The sequence below is a fragment of the Elgaria multicarinata genome, chromosome 12 (genome assembly GCF_023053635.1).
Source record: "Elgaria multicarinata webbii isolate HBS135686 ecotype San Diego chromosome 12, rElgMul1.1.pri, whole genome shotgun sequence".
NCBI classification, from domain to species: domain Eukaryota; kingdom Metazoa; phylum Chordata; class Lepidosauria; order Squamata; family Anguidae; genus Elgaria; species Elgaria multicarinata.
The window spans coordinates 12,838,118-12,860,556 of NC_086182.1; the positions used below are offsets into that span (position 1 = coordinate 12,838,118).

A 22,439-nucleotide genomic window follows, 5' to 3' on the forward strand; every position below is an offset into this window, starting at 1 on the left:
TTATCACATACAGTATATGAAAGTAAACATACTTGCTCAAACAAAAGTGAGATATCAATTCTCTTAAGGACCCACGGTCTCCTATGCTTTGCTAACTACAGGAGAAGTTGCCAGGTATTTAAATCCACAGTAAGTGATTGGAAACAGCCTCTGGGAATTTTGGTTTCCTTCTTAATAATAATAATAATAATAACAACAACAACAATAATAATATGCCTTTTTTAAAAAATAACCATTGATTTCTAATTTCTGGTGGTTTTCTGTTGTTCCTGTTGCAGAACAAGATCTTCATTTATCGTGGCAAGGAATACGAAAGGCGGGAAGACTTCAACCTGAAATTACTGACCCAGTTTCCAAATGCTGAGAAGCTGAGTAGCACTGCTCCACCCACAGAAGAGATCAAAGCGTCTCTTAAGCAGTGTATCCTTCACCCACACACACATACAGGCGTTATCATTTGGTGGTTCCCCAGCTTTTGTCCAGTTCCCCCCCCCAGCCCATTCTAAATGGTTGAAATGCCTCTTCTAAGGCTTAGTCACTGGCATTCAGAGCTTCAAGTTAAACACGCTGGTAGTTTTGGCCACACCTCTTTTGCCTTTGGCTCCACCCACCACTTGAATCATAGAATTATAGAATAAAAGGCCATCGAGTCCAACCCCCTGCTCAATGCAGGAATCCACCTTAAAGCATCCCTAGCAGATGGCTGTCCAGCTGCCTCTTGAATGCCTCTAGTGTGGGAGAGTCCACAACCTCCCTAGTTCATTGGTTCCATTGTCATACTCCTCTAACTGTTAGGAAGTTTTTCCTGATGTCCAGCCAGAATCTGGTTTCCTGTAACTTGAGCCCGTTATTCCGTGTCCTGCACTCTGGGATGATTGAGTAGAGATCCTGGCCCTCCTCTGTGTGACAACCTTTTAGGTATTTGAAGAGTTCTATCATGTCTCCCCTCAATCTTCTCTTATCCAGGCTAAACATGCCCAGTTCTTTCAGTCTCTGAATGCAGCACCCGAGGTGGAACAAAAGGTTCCAGCCCTCAGGTAACAAAAGGTTCAACGCCCCTGCTGTACACAGTTGTCAGGCGTGTCACCTGCTTAGGGATTTTATTATATGAAGTGGTATTACTAGTAAATAAATAGTCATCGAGGACCAGACCCTACCCTCCCTCCTACGACATAGATCCCCTCCCCTTAGCTACAGTTTGGGAGAAGGGATCATAGCATCTCATACGAACATAGAAAGCTGCCTTTTACTAGATGGACCATTGGTCCATCCAGCCTAGTATTGTCGACACTGACTGGCAGTGACTCTCCACGGATTCAGGTGGGCTTCTTTCCTTGCTGTACCTGGAGAAACCTGTGACCTTCTGCATGCAAATCAGGTGCTCGGTCACATGAAACTATGGTCCCTCCCATTTCTTTCCTTCCATATGTATATACATTAAGACATTCCGAGATCTCGCTGACGCGCAATTTCTGCCAACCCGCTCCTTATTTCTTTTCCTTAATTCACGCCACCCAGATGTGCAGTGTTTCATAGTTAAACCCGTGATGAACCTCCCACTGAACTACAAGGACAAGCCTGTTCCGGAGCAGATTCTGAAGTAACCACTTTCCACGCACCCCATCTCCCAAACTAATCGATAGGGATGTCACGAGCACCCGACTGAGTCCGGGTGTCAAATGGACTCCCCCGCATCCGCCCCCCTGACCCAGCCATTTGCCAGTGGCAGATTCGCAGACCTGTGTTCAAGCACTCGCGACACCCCGACAAACACTTGGCAGCTGTCTGCCTTCGCTGCCGAAATCGCACATTTTCCCCACTGCAGCAGTGGTGACCATAAAGGCCCCATTAACACAAGGGTAAAGACGCAAGTGGCGTGTTCGCGCCTTTACCCTTGCGTCAATAGCGGTTTTACAGCCAATATTGACGCAGTGAGAGGAAATGTGCAAGTTCGGCAGCAGAAATATGCAAGTTGTCGGGCAGAGCCAAGCCTCAGAAGAAGCTCACGCCGCCCAATGGGCGCAGGCAGATGGCAGCTAAGACGAGCCAAACGTCCAACAATTCGGATGCAAGTCAGTTCTCCCGTCCCATACTAACCGATCCTCATAGAATTATAGAATAGTAGAGCTGGAAGGGGCCTATAAGGCCATCAAGTCCAACCCCCTGCTCGATGCAGGAATCCACCTCAAAGCATTCCTGAGAAATGGCTGTCCAGCTGCCTCTTGAAGGCCTCTAGGGTGGGAGAGCCCATGACCTCCCTAGGTCATTGGTTCCATTGTCGTACTGCTCTAACAGTCCTTTGGGCCTAGAAACAAAAGGCCTTACTCTAAGCTTCAGCCGCCAGTTGGCTCTCCTGGACTTTAGGAAAACCAAAGCGTAAAGCTGTCGGCAGCTTAATATTTAATGTTGTCGCCATTTCAGGAGGAGGCGCGGCTTTTTTGCAGGTGTCTGGCGGCATCTGGAATTATTTTGGAATTGAAATAGTGTGCTATCTCCAGTATCTGAGGCAGTAAGCCTGTGTGCACCAGTTGCTGGGGAACATGGGTGGGAGGGTGCTGTTGCACCATCTCCTGCTTCTTCATCCCTGACCTAAGGCTGCCTGGCCACTGTGTGAACAGAGTGCTGGACTAGATGGACCCTTGGTCTGATCCAGCATCAGGGCACTGCTTACGTTCTTAAATAGGTGCTGTGGTTTTGTTTGTTTTGAAAATGAACGTGTGAGCTCTGGAGTGTGCATGTGTATTTATTTATTTGAAAGATCCTTTTTTAAAAAAGAAATAATTACCCGCTTTTCAGGACGTACTGCCCTCACAAGGCGGCTTATGATATTTAAAAAAAACATGAACATACAAATTACGATTAAACACACATGCGGCAGCCAGTGATTTTTCACCACCAAATGCAAACTGGAGTAATGGTGTCTTCATGGTGTTTTTTAAGCCAACCATGATGAGGCCATATATATCTTCCTGGGGAAGGGAGTTCCAAAGGTGTGGGGCCACCACTGATAAAGCATTGTCCCTAATATCCGTCAGCCTAATGACTCCTGCTGGTGGGCCAGTGAGTGGGGCCTCTGATACTGATTGTAATACTTGGGCAGGGTCAGACAGGTATAGGCAGTTCTTCAGATAACATTGTCGGACCTGGCCATGGTGACACATGCCTTAGTTACATCCCGATTGGATTACTGTAACGCGCTCTACGTGGGGCTGCCTTTGAAGAGTGTTCGGAAACTCCAGCTGTTCAAAGAGCTGCAGCCAGATTGTTGACCGGGGCTGGTTACAGGGAGCACACAACTCCCCTGTTAAAACAGCTCCACTGGCTTCCAGTCTGTTTCCAGGCAAAATTCAAAGTGCTGGTTATGACCTATAAAGCTCTATATGGTTCGGGTCCAGGTTATTTGAAAGACCGTATTCTCCCTTATGAGCCTGCCCGTGCTTTGAGATCTTCTGGAGAGGCCCTTCTTTCAGTCCCACCATCTTCACAGGCACGCTTGGTGGGAGCACGGGAGAGGGCCTTCTCGGTGGCTGCTCCAGTGCTTTGGAACTCTCTTCCCAGGGAAGCTAGGCTGGCTCCCTCCTTGATGGGCTTTCGGAAGCAGGCTAAAACTTTTTTGTTCAAGCAGGCCTTTGGAGAATAATCTGGCCCTCCATCTAAGTTAATCTTATAATTTTGTTGTGTATTTTAAACTATGTTCCACCCCCCATGTATGTTTTAAACTTTGTAAGGCCACCTTGAGACCCAGCATTGGGCAAAAGATGGGATACAAATAAATATAATAAATAAATAAATAAATAAATAAATAAATACCTGTCTGACCCTTCCCAAGTATTAAGATTTAGGGCTTTAAAGGCCAAAATCAACACCTTGAATTGGCCTGGCTGGGGGATTATGGGAGTTGGAGTCGGAAACGTCTAGAGGGCACCAGGGGAAACCTGAGATAGATAAACAAAAGGATATTTTTTTAGCACTGGAGTTGAACCTGACTATCAGATGCTGGCTGAGATTACAGGCTGAGATTTGATGCCTTGGTTATCTGCTTCTTCAGCTTCTATAGATCCAATGAAGTGCAACAATTCCGATACTCCCGGCCATTCAGGAAAGGAGAAAAAGATCCTGAGAACGAATTTGCGGTGAGTCCTTCATCTTTCGAGCAAAGCTTTTGCTTTTCTGTCCTTTTTGTCTTTCTTGCCATTTTCAATTCCATCACCTGGTGCAAAACTTAGAAGGTCAGATCCAGACGTGGTCATGCTTTGAGGAGACTTACTGAAATCAATGGGGGGAGCTACTCATGACTAACAAGTCCCATTGATTTCACTGGGTCTCCCCTAAACATGAATAATAATAATAATAATAATAATAATAATAATAATATATTTCTTACCCAGCATTCCCTCTGGATTGAGGTGGAGAACAACATAGAATACAAAAATATTATAAAACACATAAAACTGATTAAAACATATAAAATTAATACATTATTAAAATAACAGCCAGACTTCTTAGGTTCTGGATCCAACCAACAGCAAGTAAAGACACCTGAAAATCACCTGGATTAGGAACATGGGAACCAGAATTCAGGGGGCGAGTTGTCCCACTCTTAGTGTGAAGCCACTAACAAGGTCCTCATTCCCATCCTAGTCGAATGAGCCTCCTCCATAGGGTCCATCCCCCAAATCATGGGCAGTGCTGGGCAGGTTGGTAGGGGAGAAGGTGGACTTTTAGGTATCCTTGACCCCAGCCTTTAATGGTCATTAACAATTTAACCCTTGGTATCAAATTGGTATTCAGTGCACTACTCTTCCCGCGGCCCTGATCCTGCCACAGTCTGGAACCCTCAGAAAAAGCAACCGGGCTATGCACAGCTGACTCTTGTATTAGATAGGTTTGGAAGGCCTGGCATCGTAGGCCTCAGCCCAGTCAGCTGGCTGAGGAAGGGCTAAGAGAGAACTCCACCCACACTCCGGCTAGTCACTGCAGCTGCCCCACTCTGTATGCATGCGTTTTCTCTTCTCAGACTATGTGGATAGAGCGAACCACCTACACGACCGCCTATTCATTCCCAGGGATTCTCAAATGGTTTGAAGTCAAGCAAGTTTCGATGGTGAGTTTCTGAGAGGGTTGCATTTCAGTCTATTTATTGGCTATTCCATTTTGTGTGTCCCCCCTTCCTTCGGAGGTTAGGGGAGCAAATGAGGGTTCTTCCCTACGCACAGAGAGACTTCCCGGTGTTAACCTTGCAACCACCCTGTGAGACAGGGAAGGACAGGTGGGTTAGCGGTCCCCAAGCCAACTTTTGCTTTGCCGTCAAATCCACCTCTGATTGTGGTGGTCTCAAAAGAAGGACCTCGACAGCAATCTTGAAGACTGGGTCAGCTTGTATGGGAGAAGGTGGTCCTTCAGGTAGCTTGCTCCCAAGCCACATAGGGCTTTATAGGACATAAGCTGGAAACAGACCAGTAACCAGTGATGCAAGATAAACACTCTCAATTAGATCACTTTCTAGAGCAACCTCCCCCAACCTATAACTTTTGTATATCAATTTTTAATGTTTAATGTTTTAATCATCATAAACCGTCCAGAGAGCTTTGGCTATAGAGTGGTACATCACCATCACCATTTCTGTCATGGAATTCAAGGTTCTCTGTGTGGTCTCCCTTCCAAACACTGACCAGACTCAGACCTGCTTAGCTTCATCAAGGTGGTGGCCATATGTGCTTTGGGACCATGCCCTTGGACCATGCTCTGGGTATGTAGGGTATGACCTTGATGACATTTTTTACAATACCTTCCCACCCGCCAACCTGGTACCCTCCAAATGTTTTGGTGTACAATGACCATTGTCCCCAGTCAGCATGGCCATTGGGAGTTGTAGTCCAACACATCTGGAAGGCATCAGGTTGGGGAAGGCTGCTCTATGGCCAGAAAACCCACATCACTGTGTGTAGGACCTGGACCTGGAAAGTGGGATGCAGATTGAAATTTGCATTGACCAGTACCGAAGACTTCATTTGAGGCACAGCCTTCACCTCTCCTGTGTTTGTGCTTCTCAGGAGGAGATCAGCCCCTTGGAGAATGCCATCGAAACCATGGAGCTGACCAATGAGAAGATCAGCAACTGTGTGCAGCAGCATGCCTGGGATCGCACCCTGCCTGTGCACCCCCTCTCCATGCTGTTGAATGGCATTGTGGACCCAGCCGTCATGGGCGGATACACCAACTACGAGAAGGTCTGCTGTCTTCTTGGCATCTGTAATACTTAAGCCACACCACTGGCATTGCAGAGGGCAATCCTGTGGTCTGTCCTAACAAAGGGCAAGCTGAAAGGGAATATCAGGTTGCACTAAACACATACATATTAGGGTTAATTAATACAGCAGAGGATGGAGACCAGGGTATAAACTGCAAGTAAATGTAGGTTGGAGATCAAGGGATGTGTTTTCTATTCATTACACCATTGCCTTTCCATAATAGGATTGCCTAGTACACTTTGGGAAGCAAAGGACCTCGTTCATTTTACAATAATTACTTTAATGGGCTCTAATTATAGAGTATTGTGTGTTGTGGAATGTTTTGGTAAGAACTAAGAGGGAGGGAGCGGATGGGGTGCAAAGAGAAAAGGAAGAGACGGGACATCATGTTCAACTCCTCCCCTCCCACCCACCTCCACTTACTTTCTGAGATTTCACCAGATGTTGTCCATGGTCTTTGAAAAGGATCTATGCAGTCATAAGGACTAGAAACCTGAATTTAGTTTTGATAAGTTTCATGCTAAGATTGCTTCACTCTTACAGACATGCAAAAGCAATAGGTGCAACCCAAATGCCATGTTAGGATTTGTGTGGTGTGCATGATCCTGCCTTTGAGCTTGATGTTGAGTTAGATGCAAGGGTGTCTTTCTAAGGGTGTGTTGCACAAATTTAGTCATTTCCCTAGCAGTTCCCTAGCACAAAACACGGATTCTGGTGCGGATCTTGCTATGGATCATCGCGCAGGCGAACAAACAAACCACGGCTTGTTTTACCCTGTTTCTGGTTTGTTTCTCTATTATTATTATCATCATCATCATCATCATCATCATTTGTATACCACCCCATAGCCAAAGCGCTCTGGGTGGTTTACATAGGATAAAAACATTTAAAAACAATATGCAAAAAAATTAAATCACAAAATCATACAATTTAAAACCACAAAAACATACAAAAGCAAACCCAGGCTAATTCCATATTGCTAAATGCCTGGGAGAAGAGAAAAGTCTTGACCTGGCGCCGAAAAGATGACAATCAGGGAGATTGTTCCACAATTGGGGGGTCACCACAGAAAAGGCCCTCTCTCTTGTTGCCCGCTTTCAGAGCGGTTCTGTTTTCAAGTTGCATTTCCTGGGTGCCTCTGTTTCAGGGCAAACCACAATGCAAAGAAGCCAGGTATGAGCCATGGCTTTAGGTTCAAATATCATGATAAGCTGTGGTTTAAACAAGCCAGACTCCATAAGGCAACAACAAACCATGGCTTCTGTTTGTGGTTTGTAGCTGATTAGCAAACCGTGGTTTGTTTGTAAGGATGGGTTTGGACACAAGAACAAGCGAGATTTCAACCACCCAAACCATGGCTTGATGTTATGTGCAGACCAGCCTGTTTGGTTTACATACTTTGCAAGGACAACTGATGGCAGTAGTATAAAACTGTTGAGTTAATGTCTGGCTTGAAGGGGACTGTGGGGTTAGGGTTGCAAAGTTTTTGTTGATGTGAGTGATGAACACTTTTTATCATGCCTTTCTTTATGCGTTTTTAGTCATAGCATGGTTCATGTTTCCTTTGTTAACTTGCTGAAAATATTCATCTCCTATCAAAGTCCTATAAATAGCCATCTCCTAATATGAATCATACAAGTACTCTTCATAGCTATAGACCATTGTAGAAACTTTTTTTTAAGATTAGAAATTGATTTTGCTTTGATATGTTTCTTTATCATTTGTGTGTTGGCTCTGTATGAAACTGGGCAGTTGAGTGAACTTAAGCAATTGAGTGTCCCTCCGTTCAGATGTGTTTCGTCCACATGTCCTCAGTTACACTGCAGAAGAGCAGAATTTGGTATCTTGCATTACGTTCAGCATCCGGAGGGCCAAAATCGATGTGGCATGCGCCCCCTTTGCGTGTTATCTACATGGAGGGCCTCACTTTGACTAGGGCAGCCTTTCTCAACCTGAGGCGCTCCAGATGTGTTGGACTACAACTCCCAGAATGCCCCAGCCAGCTGGCTGGGGCATTCTGGGAGATGCAGTCCAACACATCTGGAGCGCCCCAGGTTGAGAAAGGCTGGACTAGGGTAAGGAAGAGCTGACCTTCATAGGTCAGGGGGCACGTTTGGAATTTTGAGCGAGGGTCATGGGCATTGTCACAAAATGGCTGCCATGGGAGGACAAGCCCATTCACAAAATGGCTACGATGGTGAGCACAAAACACTCATTTCTCCCAGAAGGCAATCTGGTGAGACTAAAAGAAAAGCCATTTGCCCAAGAACCTACGTATTTAAAACCGTAAAATAAAAATACAATAGACAAAGACAACATCTATCAGAAACAACTCTGAGCATTCAGCCAAACTTAAAAAAACAGATCCAGGGTCAATTTAAATCTTAGCACATGCTGCTAAATGCCTGGGAAAAGAAAAAAGTCTTGACCTGGAGCCAAAAAGATAACAATGTTGGTGCCATGTGGGCCTTGTCAGGGAGATAATTCCATAATGGGGGGGGGGGACACCACAGAGAAGGCCTTCTCCCTTGTTGCCGTCTTCCAAGCCTCGCTTGGAATAAATATACTCTAGACCAGTGGCCAATATAATAAACTATTTGGACATACTATCATATCCTTCAGGTATCCATGCCACAAGTAGCTTAATGCAGCCTTGCCCAACCTGGCGCCCTCCAGATCAATTGAACTACAACTCCATCAGCCCCACCCAGCATAGCTATCAGCAAGTGGGTAAAATCCAACCTAAGTCCTACTTAGAGTAGGGCCATTGAAATGAATGAGACTCATGTTAGTCATGACTAAATCAGTCCCATTCACTTCAATGGGTTTACTCTTAAGTTGGGTTTTACGTGGTGAATTTGGTAGGGATTGGGTTCCATGAAGAGTTTTGTGTTTGTTTGTCTTGTTAGGCTCGGAGTGTACACAGCCTGACAACAGCGACCTAAGATTTGTAGCGCTGACGAAGCTTCATCGAATGTGAAAGATTTAGTGCATTACGGGCGATTATACTGCAATAAAAATGATTTCTGACTATAATATGCTGTAGTCACTTCAGTACAGTATGGATGCCGGGGGATCAGAAAACTGCCTGATCCAGTCAGTTGACAAATGCTTAAAAGGGAGCAGGGACCATTTTCAACCAGGGTGTATTTTGAGCTGCTACTTCTCTATTTTATGCGCTAAAGTTAGATTTGCAAAAGTGTGTGTGGGGGGGGGAACACGTTAAGGCTGTTAACTGCTGCAGCCACATCTGTAAGTCATCAATTGTTTGCTCACATTTTCCTATCCTCGACTCAGGGCATTTGGGGTTTGCGGGCTGCCATAATCATCATCATCTCGGTCTTTCTTTCATGCTGGGTACCAGGAATCAAAGCCCTGCGCAGATCATTTTCCTTGCTTGTTTGTGTATGAGTAGGGTTGCCATATTCTGAATCCACAAAACCGGGACAATTTTTTTTTTTGGGGGGGGGGGGGAGGTAGGATTTTTTTAAAAAAAACCCTAAGCAATATGTAAAGGTCTAGGGAAAGCCCAATTTTTCAATTAAAACATCAACTACTGTAAAACCAGACATCTTAAATTCACTGCAACTTACTTCCAGGTAACAGATTTGAGGCTTGCAACCCAAATCCAAGGAGGTGGATTTTTGAAGGGTGGTTTTTTTTTTGGGGGGGGGGTGACTTTCCTTTCCTTTCTCCCCTCTCTCCTTCACTCCCCAATCACTCCCTCCCTCTTGTCCCCCACAAAACTCTGTTTGTTCCCCCACAAATAACCCAGCAGCTCTGCCCCGCACTTACCTGAAAGGTCTGACCACAACCAGCCAAGCTTACCAAACTCTTTTGCATGGCATGGGACTCAGGTAGTCTGAGGAGAGCACGTGCGCCTTTCCTCGCGGTTGTTCCTCTTCTATGCAGATAAGGTGCAATAAGGTGAGTCTTGGTGAGTGACTCAGATGAGGAGGAGCGGTGATGCTCTGGAAAAGGCGCCGTATTGATGCATCTTTTTCTCTGCTGCTGTCGCTCCACTGAGCAGGCTCAAGGCACCATTTTGGAGGTCAGAATTTCTCCGGCCAGCTGGACCAGGAATCCGGGATTCTTGCCCAGCCGGTCGGGACATTTCAGAATCTCCTGGAAATCGGGGCATTCCTGGTTTTCCAGGACGTATGGCAACCCTATGTACGAGTGTTCCTAAAGAGGGGACGTATATTGCCATGGCTCTAACTCGCAGTTCCAGCCAGTGGGATCCTAACAGGTTTCTCCTTGCCACAATAGTGACTCCAAACTTAAGGCTTTATTTTTCCATGTAAAAGAGAATGGCAGGCATTGTTGTTGTTTTTTCCCCTTACGTGGGAGAAATTAAAGGAAGACACATTGAGGAAATGAGCTAAGCTTGCATTTCCCTCTGTTGACACTCAGTATTTAGCCAGTAGGCAACATTAGCCCCACCTAGGGTTTGTTCCAGGCTGGGACAAAACGTGCTAATATTGTCCAATGGCCATTGTAAGTCTTCGACAATCAACCCCGCTCCTTCCTATAGCCCCAGCTTTACTTCTGCTCCTTGGTCATGGTTGCTGTATCCCAAGCCACCGGGTAAATCTGGCCTACCTATGATCCGGATCCAGACCTCTAGCATTCCCTAGATGACTGTGCTGCCTTTCCTTTGACTGTTTGATGTTTTCCCAGCCTTTGCTGGCCCAGTTTCTATTGGCAAGACGTTCTCTGGGGAAACATCGATAGTTCGTCTTGCGTGAATGATTTATTTATTTGTTATATTGGGAACGCTGGAGAGGGTCTTCTCAGTGGCTGCCCCAATGCTCTGGAACTCTCTTCCCAGGGAAGCTAGGCTGGCTCCCTCCCTCCTTGATGTGATTTTGGAGGCAGGCAAAAACTTTTTTATTCTAGCAGATTTTGGCGAATAATCTGGACCTCCATCTATGCCTAGGACTCTTAAAATTGTTATGTATTTTAAATGTTTTAATATTGAAACATATTTAATTATATTTTAAACTTTTGTATATTTCTATTTGTAGGTTTTAAGGGATACAACTAAATACAACAACAACAACAACATTTTGAATCCACCCAATAACAAGCATTCTCAAAGTGGATTACAAACATTTAAAAGAATACAATACAATACAATACCAAATACTAAATTAAAAAATAAGAGAGCCTTCCCCAATGTGGAGGCCTCCAGGCTATTTGGGCTATGACCCCCAGCATTCCTGACCATTGGCCATGCTGGCTGGGGTTGGAGTTGAAAACATCTGGAGGATTCCAGGTTGGAGAAGATTTGAATAAGACAATGCTAGACTTTTTGCCTCCTCTGACAAAGACCACTTGTTGAAACATATCATGTCCATTAAATATCATCAGTATATTCCCTCTTTTTCAATCTCAGTTTGAGACTTAGCCTGTCTGTTTGTTGCTGGGGAGCATGGGCAGGAGGGTGCTGTTGCCCTCATGTCCTGCTTATAGGTTTCTGGTGGGCAGATGGTTGACCACTGTGTGAACAGAATGTTGGACTAGATGGATCCTTGGTCAGATAAGAACCTAAGAAGTGCCATGCTGGATCAGACCAAGGGTTCATCTAGTTCAGCACTCTGTTCCCACAAAGCAAGACATGGTGCAACAGCACACACACACACACACACACACACACACACACCCATGTTCCCCAGCAACTGGTCTACACAAGCTTACTGTCTCGGATACTGGAGGCAGAACATAACCATCAGGGCTCTTCTTATGTTCAGTGCCGCCCCTCTCTCCTTCCTGCTCCTGGCTTGAATCGGATTGCATTTAGACTGCATAGGTCTCCATGACTAGTCAGTGGCAAAAATGACTGTGTAGTACCATGAATGGTTGTGCGACTCAGTCGTCAGTCAATTTCAATAAGCCATAAACTAGGGAAACATGAGCTTTTGTCTGGTTGTTTGATACAAAGTTCCGCTTGTTGAAGGAAAATTCTGACTAATCATCTTGAGTTCAAAGATCTGGAGCCCCTTCTGCTTGCACTGGAGGAGGCTGACTGTAAATCTCTTGACTTGCAGTTATCGCCTGACAAGATTTTTTTTTCATTCTGTTTGATTTGGTTTGATTGATTACTTTTATATCCTCAACCTAGCACCCTCCAGATGTTTCGGACTGTAGCTCCCATCCTCAGCCAATATCCCAATGGTCATGGTGGCCGGGAATGGTGGAAGGATGGCAAGTTGGGAAAGGCTGCTACAGCTTAACCAGATTCTTTAAGAAAAAGGGGGAAAACCCATCAAAAACTTGCATTTTCAAGCCAACGTCTTGATGATTCCCTGTTTCATTCCCTCTCTTCAGGCCTTTTTCACAGAGAAGTATAGTCAAGAACACCCTGAAGATCAAGATAAGATTGAACTGCTCAAGCAGCTAATCGCTCTGCAGGTATCTTCTTCTTCTTCTTCTTCTTCTTCTTCTTCTTCTTCTTCTTCTTCTTCTTCTTCTTCTTCTCCTTCTCCTTCTCCTTCTCCTTCTCCTTCTCCTTCTTTTTCTACTTCATTTTCTCCTCCTCTTCCTTCTTTTAAAATCGCCCTAGCACAACAAAGCTCACCCTGCATTGCCCATAAAAAGGCAGGGTATAAATAGAATCTATCGTGATAAAAACGGTTTCCCATCTGCCCTTCTATGAGTCGGCACCATAGCATCAAGACCGTGAAAGCTTTACATCTGAAACCTGGCATGGATCCTAAGTGGACCATTAGGGGTGTGCAACTCATGGTTATTTTGTTTTTAAAGTGCATTAATTTATTTAAATTACCTGCAGTAACATCTTCAGCCACTTCCTTACTCTGCACATCACTTTGCAGCAGTTTGAAGCACGAGAGATGAGTAGACCAAGGGATGCAGGTATATGCCTGCCCTGTACTCACTGCTTTTGGGCTGCCCCCACCCTCCGCCAGGAGAATGGGGTAGACAGATCCCTCCCTCAGAGAGGCAGTAGGGGTACAACACGGAAGGGATCATGTCGAGGGGTGTGGCTTCACTCAGACGGAGCAGGCACAGTGTGTCCAGTTCTGAAAGCTGTGTAACCTTGCTCGAAAGCTTCCTTGCGTCAAACTGAATGCTATTCCAACCCATTTGAAGTTGGGTCCATTAGCTATGAATAAGGAGAATGTTGGTGGACAGAGACACTAGCCCAGACACAACAGTATAGGTTTAGCATACATGAAACTGTTTATAGCTGCCCCATAGAAAAGGCTGGGAGCACACAGGGGCACCCCTATCCAAAGGAGTGCTGTGTAGACCAATTATTAAGGAGGGGTCATCGCTCCATGGAAAGAGCACACAATTTTCATGCAGAAGATCCCAGGTTCAAGTCCTGGTATCTGCAATTAAAATGGATCTCAATAAACAAGGCAGGGAAGGGTCACGGCAGCCACTTCTAGTCAAAACGTACTAAGATGGGGAACATCCTCAGCCCAAGGGGTGAATTCATTGTCAGAGACAAGGCCAGATACAAAACATGTGGGCCAAAAATGCCCTCATATTGTAGCTTAAAGATCTTACTGTCAGTAACAAAGTCATGTCAGCCTTTTCGAATGGGGGAAAAACACACGCAAAAATCACGACACCATCAAACAGTTGATGGTTGGAAGAAAGTGGGTGGCGCTTGGGGAAGCATAAGGGGACATGGCCACCCTGGGAATCCAGGAGGGGCGGATTTGGCACCCAGGCCGGAGGTTCCCAACCGTCAGTAGACAATACTGAGCCAGAAGGGCCAATGGACTGAGCCTGTTATAAATGCTCCAGGATGTGGCGTGGGGAAGAAGATCCACCGTAGTGATGCATCTAAATGGGGGCAACCTGTGCTTGACCCTTTTCCCCGTGATTCATCGTCCGCCCCATTTGACACTGTCTTTCAGATGCCTTTGCTGGCGGAAGGGATTCGGATTCATGGGAAGAAGTTGACGGACCAGTTGAAGCCTCTCCATGACAGGCTAACCTCCTGCTTCAAAGAGTTGAGGGAAAAAGTGGAGAAGCTCTACGGTGTGATAACTCTGGTAAACATTCCGCCATGCTCATTCAGGTTGCTTCTGATAAACCACTCTGTGAAGCAGCCACCCTTTCGATCGCTAGCTACTGATTAGCAACATGGGGTGGGATGCTCATCTTTTGACTTTGTGACAGAGAATGGAGGACTCAGTGATGATTCCAAGGGCTTCCGCCAATCAATTGTAATTCCTATGAGTCAGATGTGCTATTGACCTGTAGTTTTGAAAGTATGGATGACATCAGGATGGGCCCTGTTGGCTGATCAGGCTGCTGAGATGGCTCTGACGCAGTGCTCTTCCAACTAGTGGGTCACAAGAACAGTCCAGATGGGTCGTGGCCAAGCTGTGGCTGCCATGCTAGGCAATTGTGAAAGTGGGTCCCATGTTGCAGGCTGGGAGTCGGAGGTGGGTCTTGGGTCTGGACCAGTTGAAGGCCACTGCTCCAAAGATGAAAAAGATGAAAAGCAAATATTGATTCTCTCTCCCCAACAGCCATTATATAGAGGGTAGCATTCGATAAAGCCTTTGGATTCTCACTTTCCACTTTGTATTCTAACCTCACAGCCTTCCTCACTGACGGAGAGAAAGCAAAGCAGGTCCGGGTCAGTGGTTTTGCCCTACATCATGTCTTCCACTTTGAGGAGACTATCGATTACCTCCGTAACGTCCTCTGTGGGATCCACATCTTCTACCTCGTCAGACAGCACTTCCTCAAGACCGGGATCAGATGGGTGAGTAGCAATGGGATCTGTAGAAAAGCTGTCGGTGATAAAATTCAAACAAAAGAAATCTGGTTTTTCTCATGGCTAGGGGATGCATGGGAACTTTGTTTTTGCTCGCAAAACATGGAAGCACCAAGCATGAGCACATGTCCTCCAAAAATATTCACCAATAGTCAAATATGGGCTCACATTCATCTTGTTCCTGATTCCAAGCTCAATTTGCACAAATTTCCTGACTTTGCTCAGTAACCAAATCAGCCCTGCTTTTGCCTCTGGAAGAAATTTGTGCAAATTTGGCGAGATTTATGCAAATCTACTTTGCGAGCGCTGCTCGACTTGCACAAATTTCCCATTTGGCCCCCAAGAGCTGCTGCCTACATGGAGTTTATAGAGTCATAGAATAGTTGAGTTGGAAGGGGCCTATAAGGCCATCAAGTCCAATCTGTTGCTCAATGCAGGGATCCACCTTAAAGCATCCCTGGCAGATGGCTGACCAGCTGCCTCTTGAATGCCTCTAGGGTGGGAGAGCCCACGACCTCCCTAGGGAATTGGTCCCATTGTCTTACTGCTCTAACAGTCAGGAAGTTTTTCCTGATGTCCAGCTGGAATCTGGCTTCCTGTAGCTTATTCCATGTCCTGCACTCTGGGATGATCGAGAAGAGATCCTGGCCTTTCTCTGAACCTTTCAAGGAATTGGCCGTCTAGCTGAAAGATGTTCAATCCCCTTGGCCTATCCCTTCCCACTGGTCCTTCCCAGGGCCTGAACATTTCTCTCTGGGAAGGCAGCTATCACAGTACTTCACGTTGATGACAAGAGATGGCAGAGGGTAATCTTCTGTGACTGTCTGTCTCTACGGGCTGCAGATCGATTCTTGAGCCACTGGTGGAAAGGCGGATTTCAGCCTCCTCTAGGATGGAAGAGCTCTCTGCCAAAGAGGACGGCGAGAACCGGACAAATAAATTCAGGCGGAAGGACTGGAGCCTCAGCAAATCTCAGGTTATTGCGGAGAAGGAGCCAGAGGCTGAGCTGACTTCCAAAATGGTAATAAAAGCATTGCAATGATGAGAATGCCCTCTGGGAGCATCTGTCATTTTCTGTTGGCCATGCATGCCGCTTATAGGGTTGTTAAAAACCGGGTGGGGCTGAAGTAGCAGGAAATATGATGATCGCATTAAGGAGGGGCTTTTTATTTAGTTACATTCTGCTGGCTGCCATTAAAGCCCTCTGAGCCCCCAGCAGCAAATGCAGTGCAGGTGGGTGGCTCCAATTTTGGTGGGGCTGTGAATCCAGTCCAGGTTTCAGCCAGAACAAACCAGGACTCTAAAGGAACCATCCAAGGTGCTGATCCCTATCCCCAAACTAGGTTCAGCCCCTTGGATAGGTCCTTTAGAGCAGTGGTCCCCAACCTTTTTGGCACCAGGGACCGATTTTGTGGGAGACCATTTTTGCACAGACCGGGGTGGGGTGGGTTGAGGGGTTAGGGAGGCGCCAAGGGGTGGGCCGCCCCCTTCCTTGCCAGCCACAGCCTCCCTCCCTCCCCTTCCCACCAAGCATCAGCCCAAGCTGCAACCTGCTCCGCGTTCGGAGTGCCGACAGCGCCGTGTGCCTTCAGCCCATCCACATGCAAGGCCCGCTCCTGCCTGGAAGCAGCAGCCAGGGTCACGCTCGCCTGGTCCCCGAGAGGGAAGAGCGGAGCTGCGGCAGCCTCCCCACCCCTGCTGCCGCACCCGGAAGCCGCTCTCCCACAGCGGCTCTGAGAGATGCTGGAGGGGGCGGGCGGGCATGGATTTGCTTTGGCTGGGTGGGCGCCCAGCTGAAGGGAAGCCAGGATGCTGGCGTGGGCGGGCGGCTTCAGAACGGCGCCCCCGCAAGTCGCTCTCCCAGAGCAGCTTCCGGCCGGGCACGCTGTTCCGAAGCCGCCCCCACCCCAGCGTCCTAGCTTTGCTTCGGCTGGGCAGGCAAGATGGTGCCCTGCGACCAGGTACACTAGGGTGGGTATGGGTGGGTGAAAACAGCTCATCTGCGCTGCCCGGTTCCTAACAGGCCACAGACCGGTACCGGTCCGCGGACCGGGGGTTGGGGACCCCTGCTTTAGGGTTCTGACTGAAACCCGGAATGGATTCACAGCCCCATCAAAATGGGAACCACCAGCCTCCACCATGCAAACATACCATAGTCGCTGTTTTCTGTTCATATCTGTTCAGCATTCAGATGTTGCAGAGCCCAGCTACAGAGTAGCAAACTGACTCGGGCCTACTTTGCTACAATTGCATTGTACCCCTCCAGCCTGCAGGGGGAGGGCTGCCATGATTGAATGTTCTTTATACAAAAGAAAAGAAAAGATGCACATGCACACACCAACAATTCCCTGCACAGAGAAAGCTAGATCATCAGGCTGGCCTCCTTCTCCCTGGTGTGCTAGTTTTCTGCATGAAGGGATTTTTTAAAAAAAAAAAATCCGGGGAACCTTAAATGACGTGAACCACTACCAGCAGGCTGAAATGAAACATCCCAGGTAAATCTTTACCTCCTTAATGAGCACAAGGCCTGAATCCCAATCAGAATCCAACTCTGTGGGTTCCTAAGAGATATTGCTAACCCTTATGGAGCTTGTTGTGTCCACAGACCTGGGACCCTTGGAAGAAGGAATCCGGTTCCACACAAGACTTAGGTGATAGTCATTTATTTTAGTGATCTTTCTTTGCAGGCAGCCCCAGGCAGGTTGGCCTTTGCCTTTCCAGTCTGGTACAAAACCTGGGATGGATTATCTGTGCTTGACGCAGGTCATTCAGAAATCCTGGCCTGGCTCAATGAATGGGCGCCTCACAAACACTACAGAGCTCATTCAGGGTTCATTGGGACCCAGCCCTGAATCTCTTTCCCACAGCTCTGGATCTATTCCCCAAAGCCCCAGGTGACTGTTGGCAGATTCAGTTGCCTATAGCTTTTAACATTCTTCAGCCTGTTACCTGTACATTTCAGCTCAACAGCCTCTTTGTCAGCCCGGAGCTTTCCTAGATCATTTATGAAGCCTTCCCAGCAGGCACTAACTTGGGTTCCGATAATGTAGGAGCGTCCCTGTTGCTTTCGGTAAAGCTTCCTGTTTTCTCTTCTTCTCCCACTCTCCCAGAATGCATCAGGAAAAGCGCCAAGGCCAAAGAGTCTCCAGCTGGGCGAGAGCAGACTGACGTTACTTCAGGGCTCGTTGCTCCAACAAGCTTCACCTCTCAGTCCGCCTCCAATCACTCCCAAAACTCCAAGAACCCAAAGTAAGTCCTGCCGTTCCATTTTTGTTTCCTTTTGGAGAGCGTTGGTAGGGAAAGTGTTTTCTCCCCCTTGAGAGGATTATCCATGTCTTGCCTTTAGACCAGAGGTGAGCAACCTGTGCCCTACAACAGTAATCCCTCGGCGTTTTTTACATTCCCCCGCCACCAAATTTCCTGCTGAAATTCGACAGCATAGCAGGAAAAAAGGGTCGATTTCTGGAGAAAAGCGCCTTTTCAGGTGCCGCACGGCTGAATTTCGGTAGCAAATTCAGTGGCGTCCCAAGAAGGCTGGAGTACAGCCCCCACTGAATACATTAGGATGGGAAATAGCTCCTGGATCCTGAGAGGTTGCCTACCTTTGCTTTGGACCAATTTCTTCCAACATGTTCAGTGCTGAGAAGCAATTTGGCATTGTTTTGCCACCACGAATTCAAATACACCTCTCCAGTCATGTGGGCTAGAAATCCTTTCTCCAAAAAAGCTAAATCTTCCTAAGCTAGATAGAGAGGAGACTTCACACTGCCAACCTCTTCCGAATCTCATGGTTCTAAAAATGCATGATATTCTCAAAAGCCTGGCCAGCACTGTGGTATGGTCCAGAAGCTGACACCTTTTGAAGGTTGGTGAGGTCCATCTTGCCTTGGGAGAAGGGTGGAGGTTTCCAACTGCAGTCATTCTATAGTCCGAAGCCCCATAAGTAGACTGATCTCTCGAAGGGCATATGGAGATTCTCAAAAGCAGCAAGACTTCTTTTCGATTCCAAGCGCTTCTGGAATCTCATGGGTTCAATATTGAAAGTTACATCAGAGACCAAGTGAAGCAGAGTGGCAAGAAAGGGCATGGGAGCAGTTAACACTGGTTAATTTTAACAGACTTCCAAAGATGCTAATCTAAATATCAGGATGTGATTCAAAACTGGACACCAGTTATTACGTATATTATGAAGGAAGCTTTATTAATTTATTAATGGTGAGAGCCAGTGTGGTGGAGTGGCTAGAGCAGCCTTCCTCAACCTGGGGCGCTCAAGATGTGTTGGACTGCATCTCCCAGAATGCCCCAGCAGGCTGGGGAATTCTGGGAGTTGTAGTCCAACACATCTGGAGCGCCCCAGGTTGAGGAAGGCTGGGCTACAATGTCAGACTGGGAGTCGGGAGATCTGGGTTCTAGTCCCCACTCAGCCATGGAAACCCACTGGGTGACTTCAGGTCAGTCACAGACTCTCAGCCCAACCCACCTCACAGGGTTGTTGTTGTGATAATAAAATGGAGAGGAGGATTATGTATGCCACCTTGAGTTCCTTGGAGGAAAAAAGGCAAGATATAAATACAATAATAAATAAAATTAAATAATGTATTGTTTATTTATTTACATCATTTATATACTGTTCCATATCTAGGCAGATTCCAGAGCATGGCATCCAAAATAACATGGAGTTTAATTCTTTTAACTTATCAAGATAAGATAAAAGAATAAAACTCTGTGTGTGTGTGTGTGTGTGTGTGTGTGTGTGTGTGTGTGTGTGTGTTTAAAGAAATACCATATTTCTTCGATTCTAAGACGCACTTTTTCCCCTATATAAACATCTCTAAAAACGGGGTGTGTCTTAGAATCGCGGGTGCATTTATTATGTCTTAGAATCAAAGCTTTTTTTCTGTTGGTGGTACTGAAATTAGTGTGCGTCTTACAATCGATGGCGTCTTACAATCGAACAAATACAGTAGAACTTTGATGAAAATATGGCTGGTCAGTCAAGGCAGGCTTCCTGAAATAAAGACATTTTCAGGAGGTGCTGGAAGCAATGCAATGATGGTGCCTGCCTGACCCCTATAGAAAGGGGGCCATCACACTGAAGGCTCTTCTCTGGGTAGACTCTGATCAGGCCATAGATCCATGTGGATCCACCAGGAGCATGTCCTCTGATGACCTCAGTGAGTGGAAAAGTTGATATGGGAGAAGGCACAATTGGGATTTTCTGAACCTATGATGAATATTGGAAATTTAGTGTATGGATGTTACTTGTTTCATATATATTACACCTTTCTTTTTCCTTGTGAAAATTCATTTAAAACTATTATTTTAAAAAAGCACTTTGGGCAAAAACCATGGGAAATGTGATCATAAGTCTCCCAACGTCACACCTGGTTTGATCCTAAATCTAGAAGAATAACCAATATGCTGAAATGATGAACCAGCTGTTGGAAAAGGGAAGGAAACCAAAAACAGGGTAAATTTACCCTCTGCTGTTAAAACCGAGATGATCTCCTCCAGAATGTGTCTGAAGTTTGGCTGATTTCCTCACCCCATCACTAGGTGTTAGATTCTGGGAGACTGCGAGGGATAAAGTCCAATGAGAAAGGAAACCCCACTGGACAGTTCTGTTGTCATTCTGGATTTCGTTTTCCATTGTCCCAGGTGTGCATTTTTCACATGTGCTTAAATTCATTTGATGCGCACAGATGACGCTTCTGAGAGGTTTCAGGTCCAGGGAATTGCAAGTGGGACGCCGGTTTGACACATCTGTTCACAATCACCTGCTAAAATAAGAGTGCATGTGAGCGCCTCAATGTACTGGAGGCACAGGAATGCTTCCACCAGAACACTGTCTTTTGTCCACTGCCCCCCCCTTTTTTTTAACCGTAACCGTCTGTCTTTTTTTCCTTATCTCCCTTCTCTAGGTTTCCCTTCTTTGCAAACAGATGGATTAGCAACCGTGAACCTGCAAAGCGTTCCACCCCCACCCCCACCCAAGTCCAACTCAAGGAACTCCACGGAGGTAAGGAAATGGAAAGTGACATTTTGAGGTGGGGCAGATCCCGTGACTTGAGCAAGAACCATCAGTACAAATTTCCCCGAGGGCTTTTTAGGGTGATGCTGCCGAAAGGTGGTTGATTGGTTAGTTCACTGGCTCGTTTCCTGAAACCACTAGAGAGTTTGGGAGAAGTTTTCCATCCAAAACAGGGATGGGAGTTTATAAAGTTCTCCTTTTTTGGCCTGAGCAAATTCTGCTCATTTGAGAAGAAGGACACGGGGATACTGCTGAAAACAGCAGTCCCTTGTCAAGTTGCCCCCTCCACAATGTATTATAGTTAGCATTTATATACTTTGTATTCATGTAGCCATTTTCATTATTCAAGGTGCTTCACATACCTTATCTTCCTTATCGGCTTCCTTATCCTACCGATAAGGTAGATAAGCATTTATTAACACACATGCACCCATATTGCAGATATAGAGCCTGAGGCCCAGAGCAGTGGTGCAGCAAGGACATTTTAGACCCTGAACTTAATGGTTTGAAACACACAAGTACATTTCTGCTCTCCACCCATCCCCAGCTACCATCAAGAGCTTTAAAATTGCTTCTACATTCCTGACATGTTAGAGCAAACAAACAATTAAAAACACCAAACCTGTTTCATCAGAGAAAAAGAAATGGGAAGGAAAAGGGGTGGGGGGATCAAAGAAAAGGGGGGGGGAGTCTCCAGCCCCTGTTTGATTATTTTCCTGGTTCTCTGACTTCCTCTTCACTTATCTGTCAAAACCAGTGAAAATTTGAAAGCCTTGTTATCCCCTCATTCATTTGGCAGAGCATGGGGAAGGTCTTTCCATTCATTTTCCTGGTGCTCCAGCAGATGATGTCATCCCTCCTGCTATGACATCACTCCTGCCATGCTTCCCCTTCCACTACACCACTGGAGAAGGGGTTTTACTTTCCAGTCTCATTGTGTGTCTGTGTTTGTTCATTTTATCACAGGTCGCTCCTCCGTTGCCTAGCAGGCGGGAAATCAAGCCTCCCCCTCCTCCTCCGAAAGCAAGAAAATCCAGTGTCCTTTCTTTAGACCCGGGGCCTCAGTGAGAATCTATGCTGGCCTGCTTCCTTGCACCTTGAACTCCATTTCCACTGTCCTGTTCGCATCCATGTCTTTCTTGTGCTTCCTAGCTATTTCCTGCTGCTGGACAGACCATCGTGGGCTCTGCCCTCCAGCCATGCCAAAATAAGCCATTTAAAGGGCCACAACGCTTCCGTCTTTGATTCCCAAGCTTCAGATTTTCTGGGATTCCGTGCCAAGGCACCGAGCATCAACGTTCTGGCCTTCCCGCATCTCTGAGCTTCTGCCTGGCCCAAATGAGCTTAATCATTTCACCCCTTGGGACCGTCTTCTGCCACCGAGAAAGAATCC

General features: G+C 46.5%; 2 protein-coding genes across 2 annotated transcripts in view; one reads left to right on the top strand and one right to left on the bottom strand.

The window, feature by feature from the left end:
* The window catches only part of DOCK5 (dedicator of cytokinesis 5), a 175,900-nt gene extending 153,501 nt beyond the window's left edge, over window positions 1-22,399 (top strand). The window contains exons 41-52 of the mRNA XM_063139247.1: window positions 279-420; window positions 1,519-1,600; window positions 4,049-4,133; window positions 5,018-5,104; window positions 6,054-6,230; window positions 12,582-12,665; window positions 14,144-14,281; window positions 14,837-15,003; window positions 15,859-16,036; window positions 18,126-18,264; window positions 20,937-21,034; window positions 22,013-22,399. Coding sequence (XP_062995317.1) covers window positions 279-420; window positions 1,519-1,600; window positions 4,049-4,133; window positions 5,018-5,104; window positions 6,054-6,230; window positions 12,582-12,665; window positions 14,144-14,281; window positions 14,837-15,003; window positions 15,859-16,036; window positions 18,126-18,264; window positions 20,937-21,034; window positions 22,013-22,114 — 1,479 coding nt within the window. The 3' untranslated portion in view covers window positions 22,115-22,399. The remainder of the gene's footprint in view (window positions 1-278; window positions 421-1,518; window positions 1,601-4,048; window positions 4,134-5,017; window positions 5,105-6,053; window positions 6,231-12,581; window positions 12,666-14,143; window positions 14,282-14,836; window positions 15,004-15,858; window positions 16,037-18,125; window positions 18,265-20,936; window positions 21,035-22,012) is intronic.
* The window catches only part of KCTD9 (potassium channel tetramerization domain containing 9), a 145,157-nt gene that overhangs the window by 68,627 nt on the left and 54,091 nt on the right, over window positions 1-22,439 (bottom strand). The window lies entirely within an intron of this gene.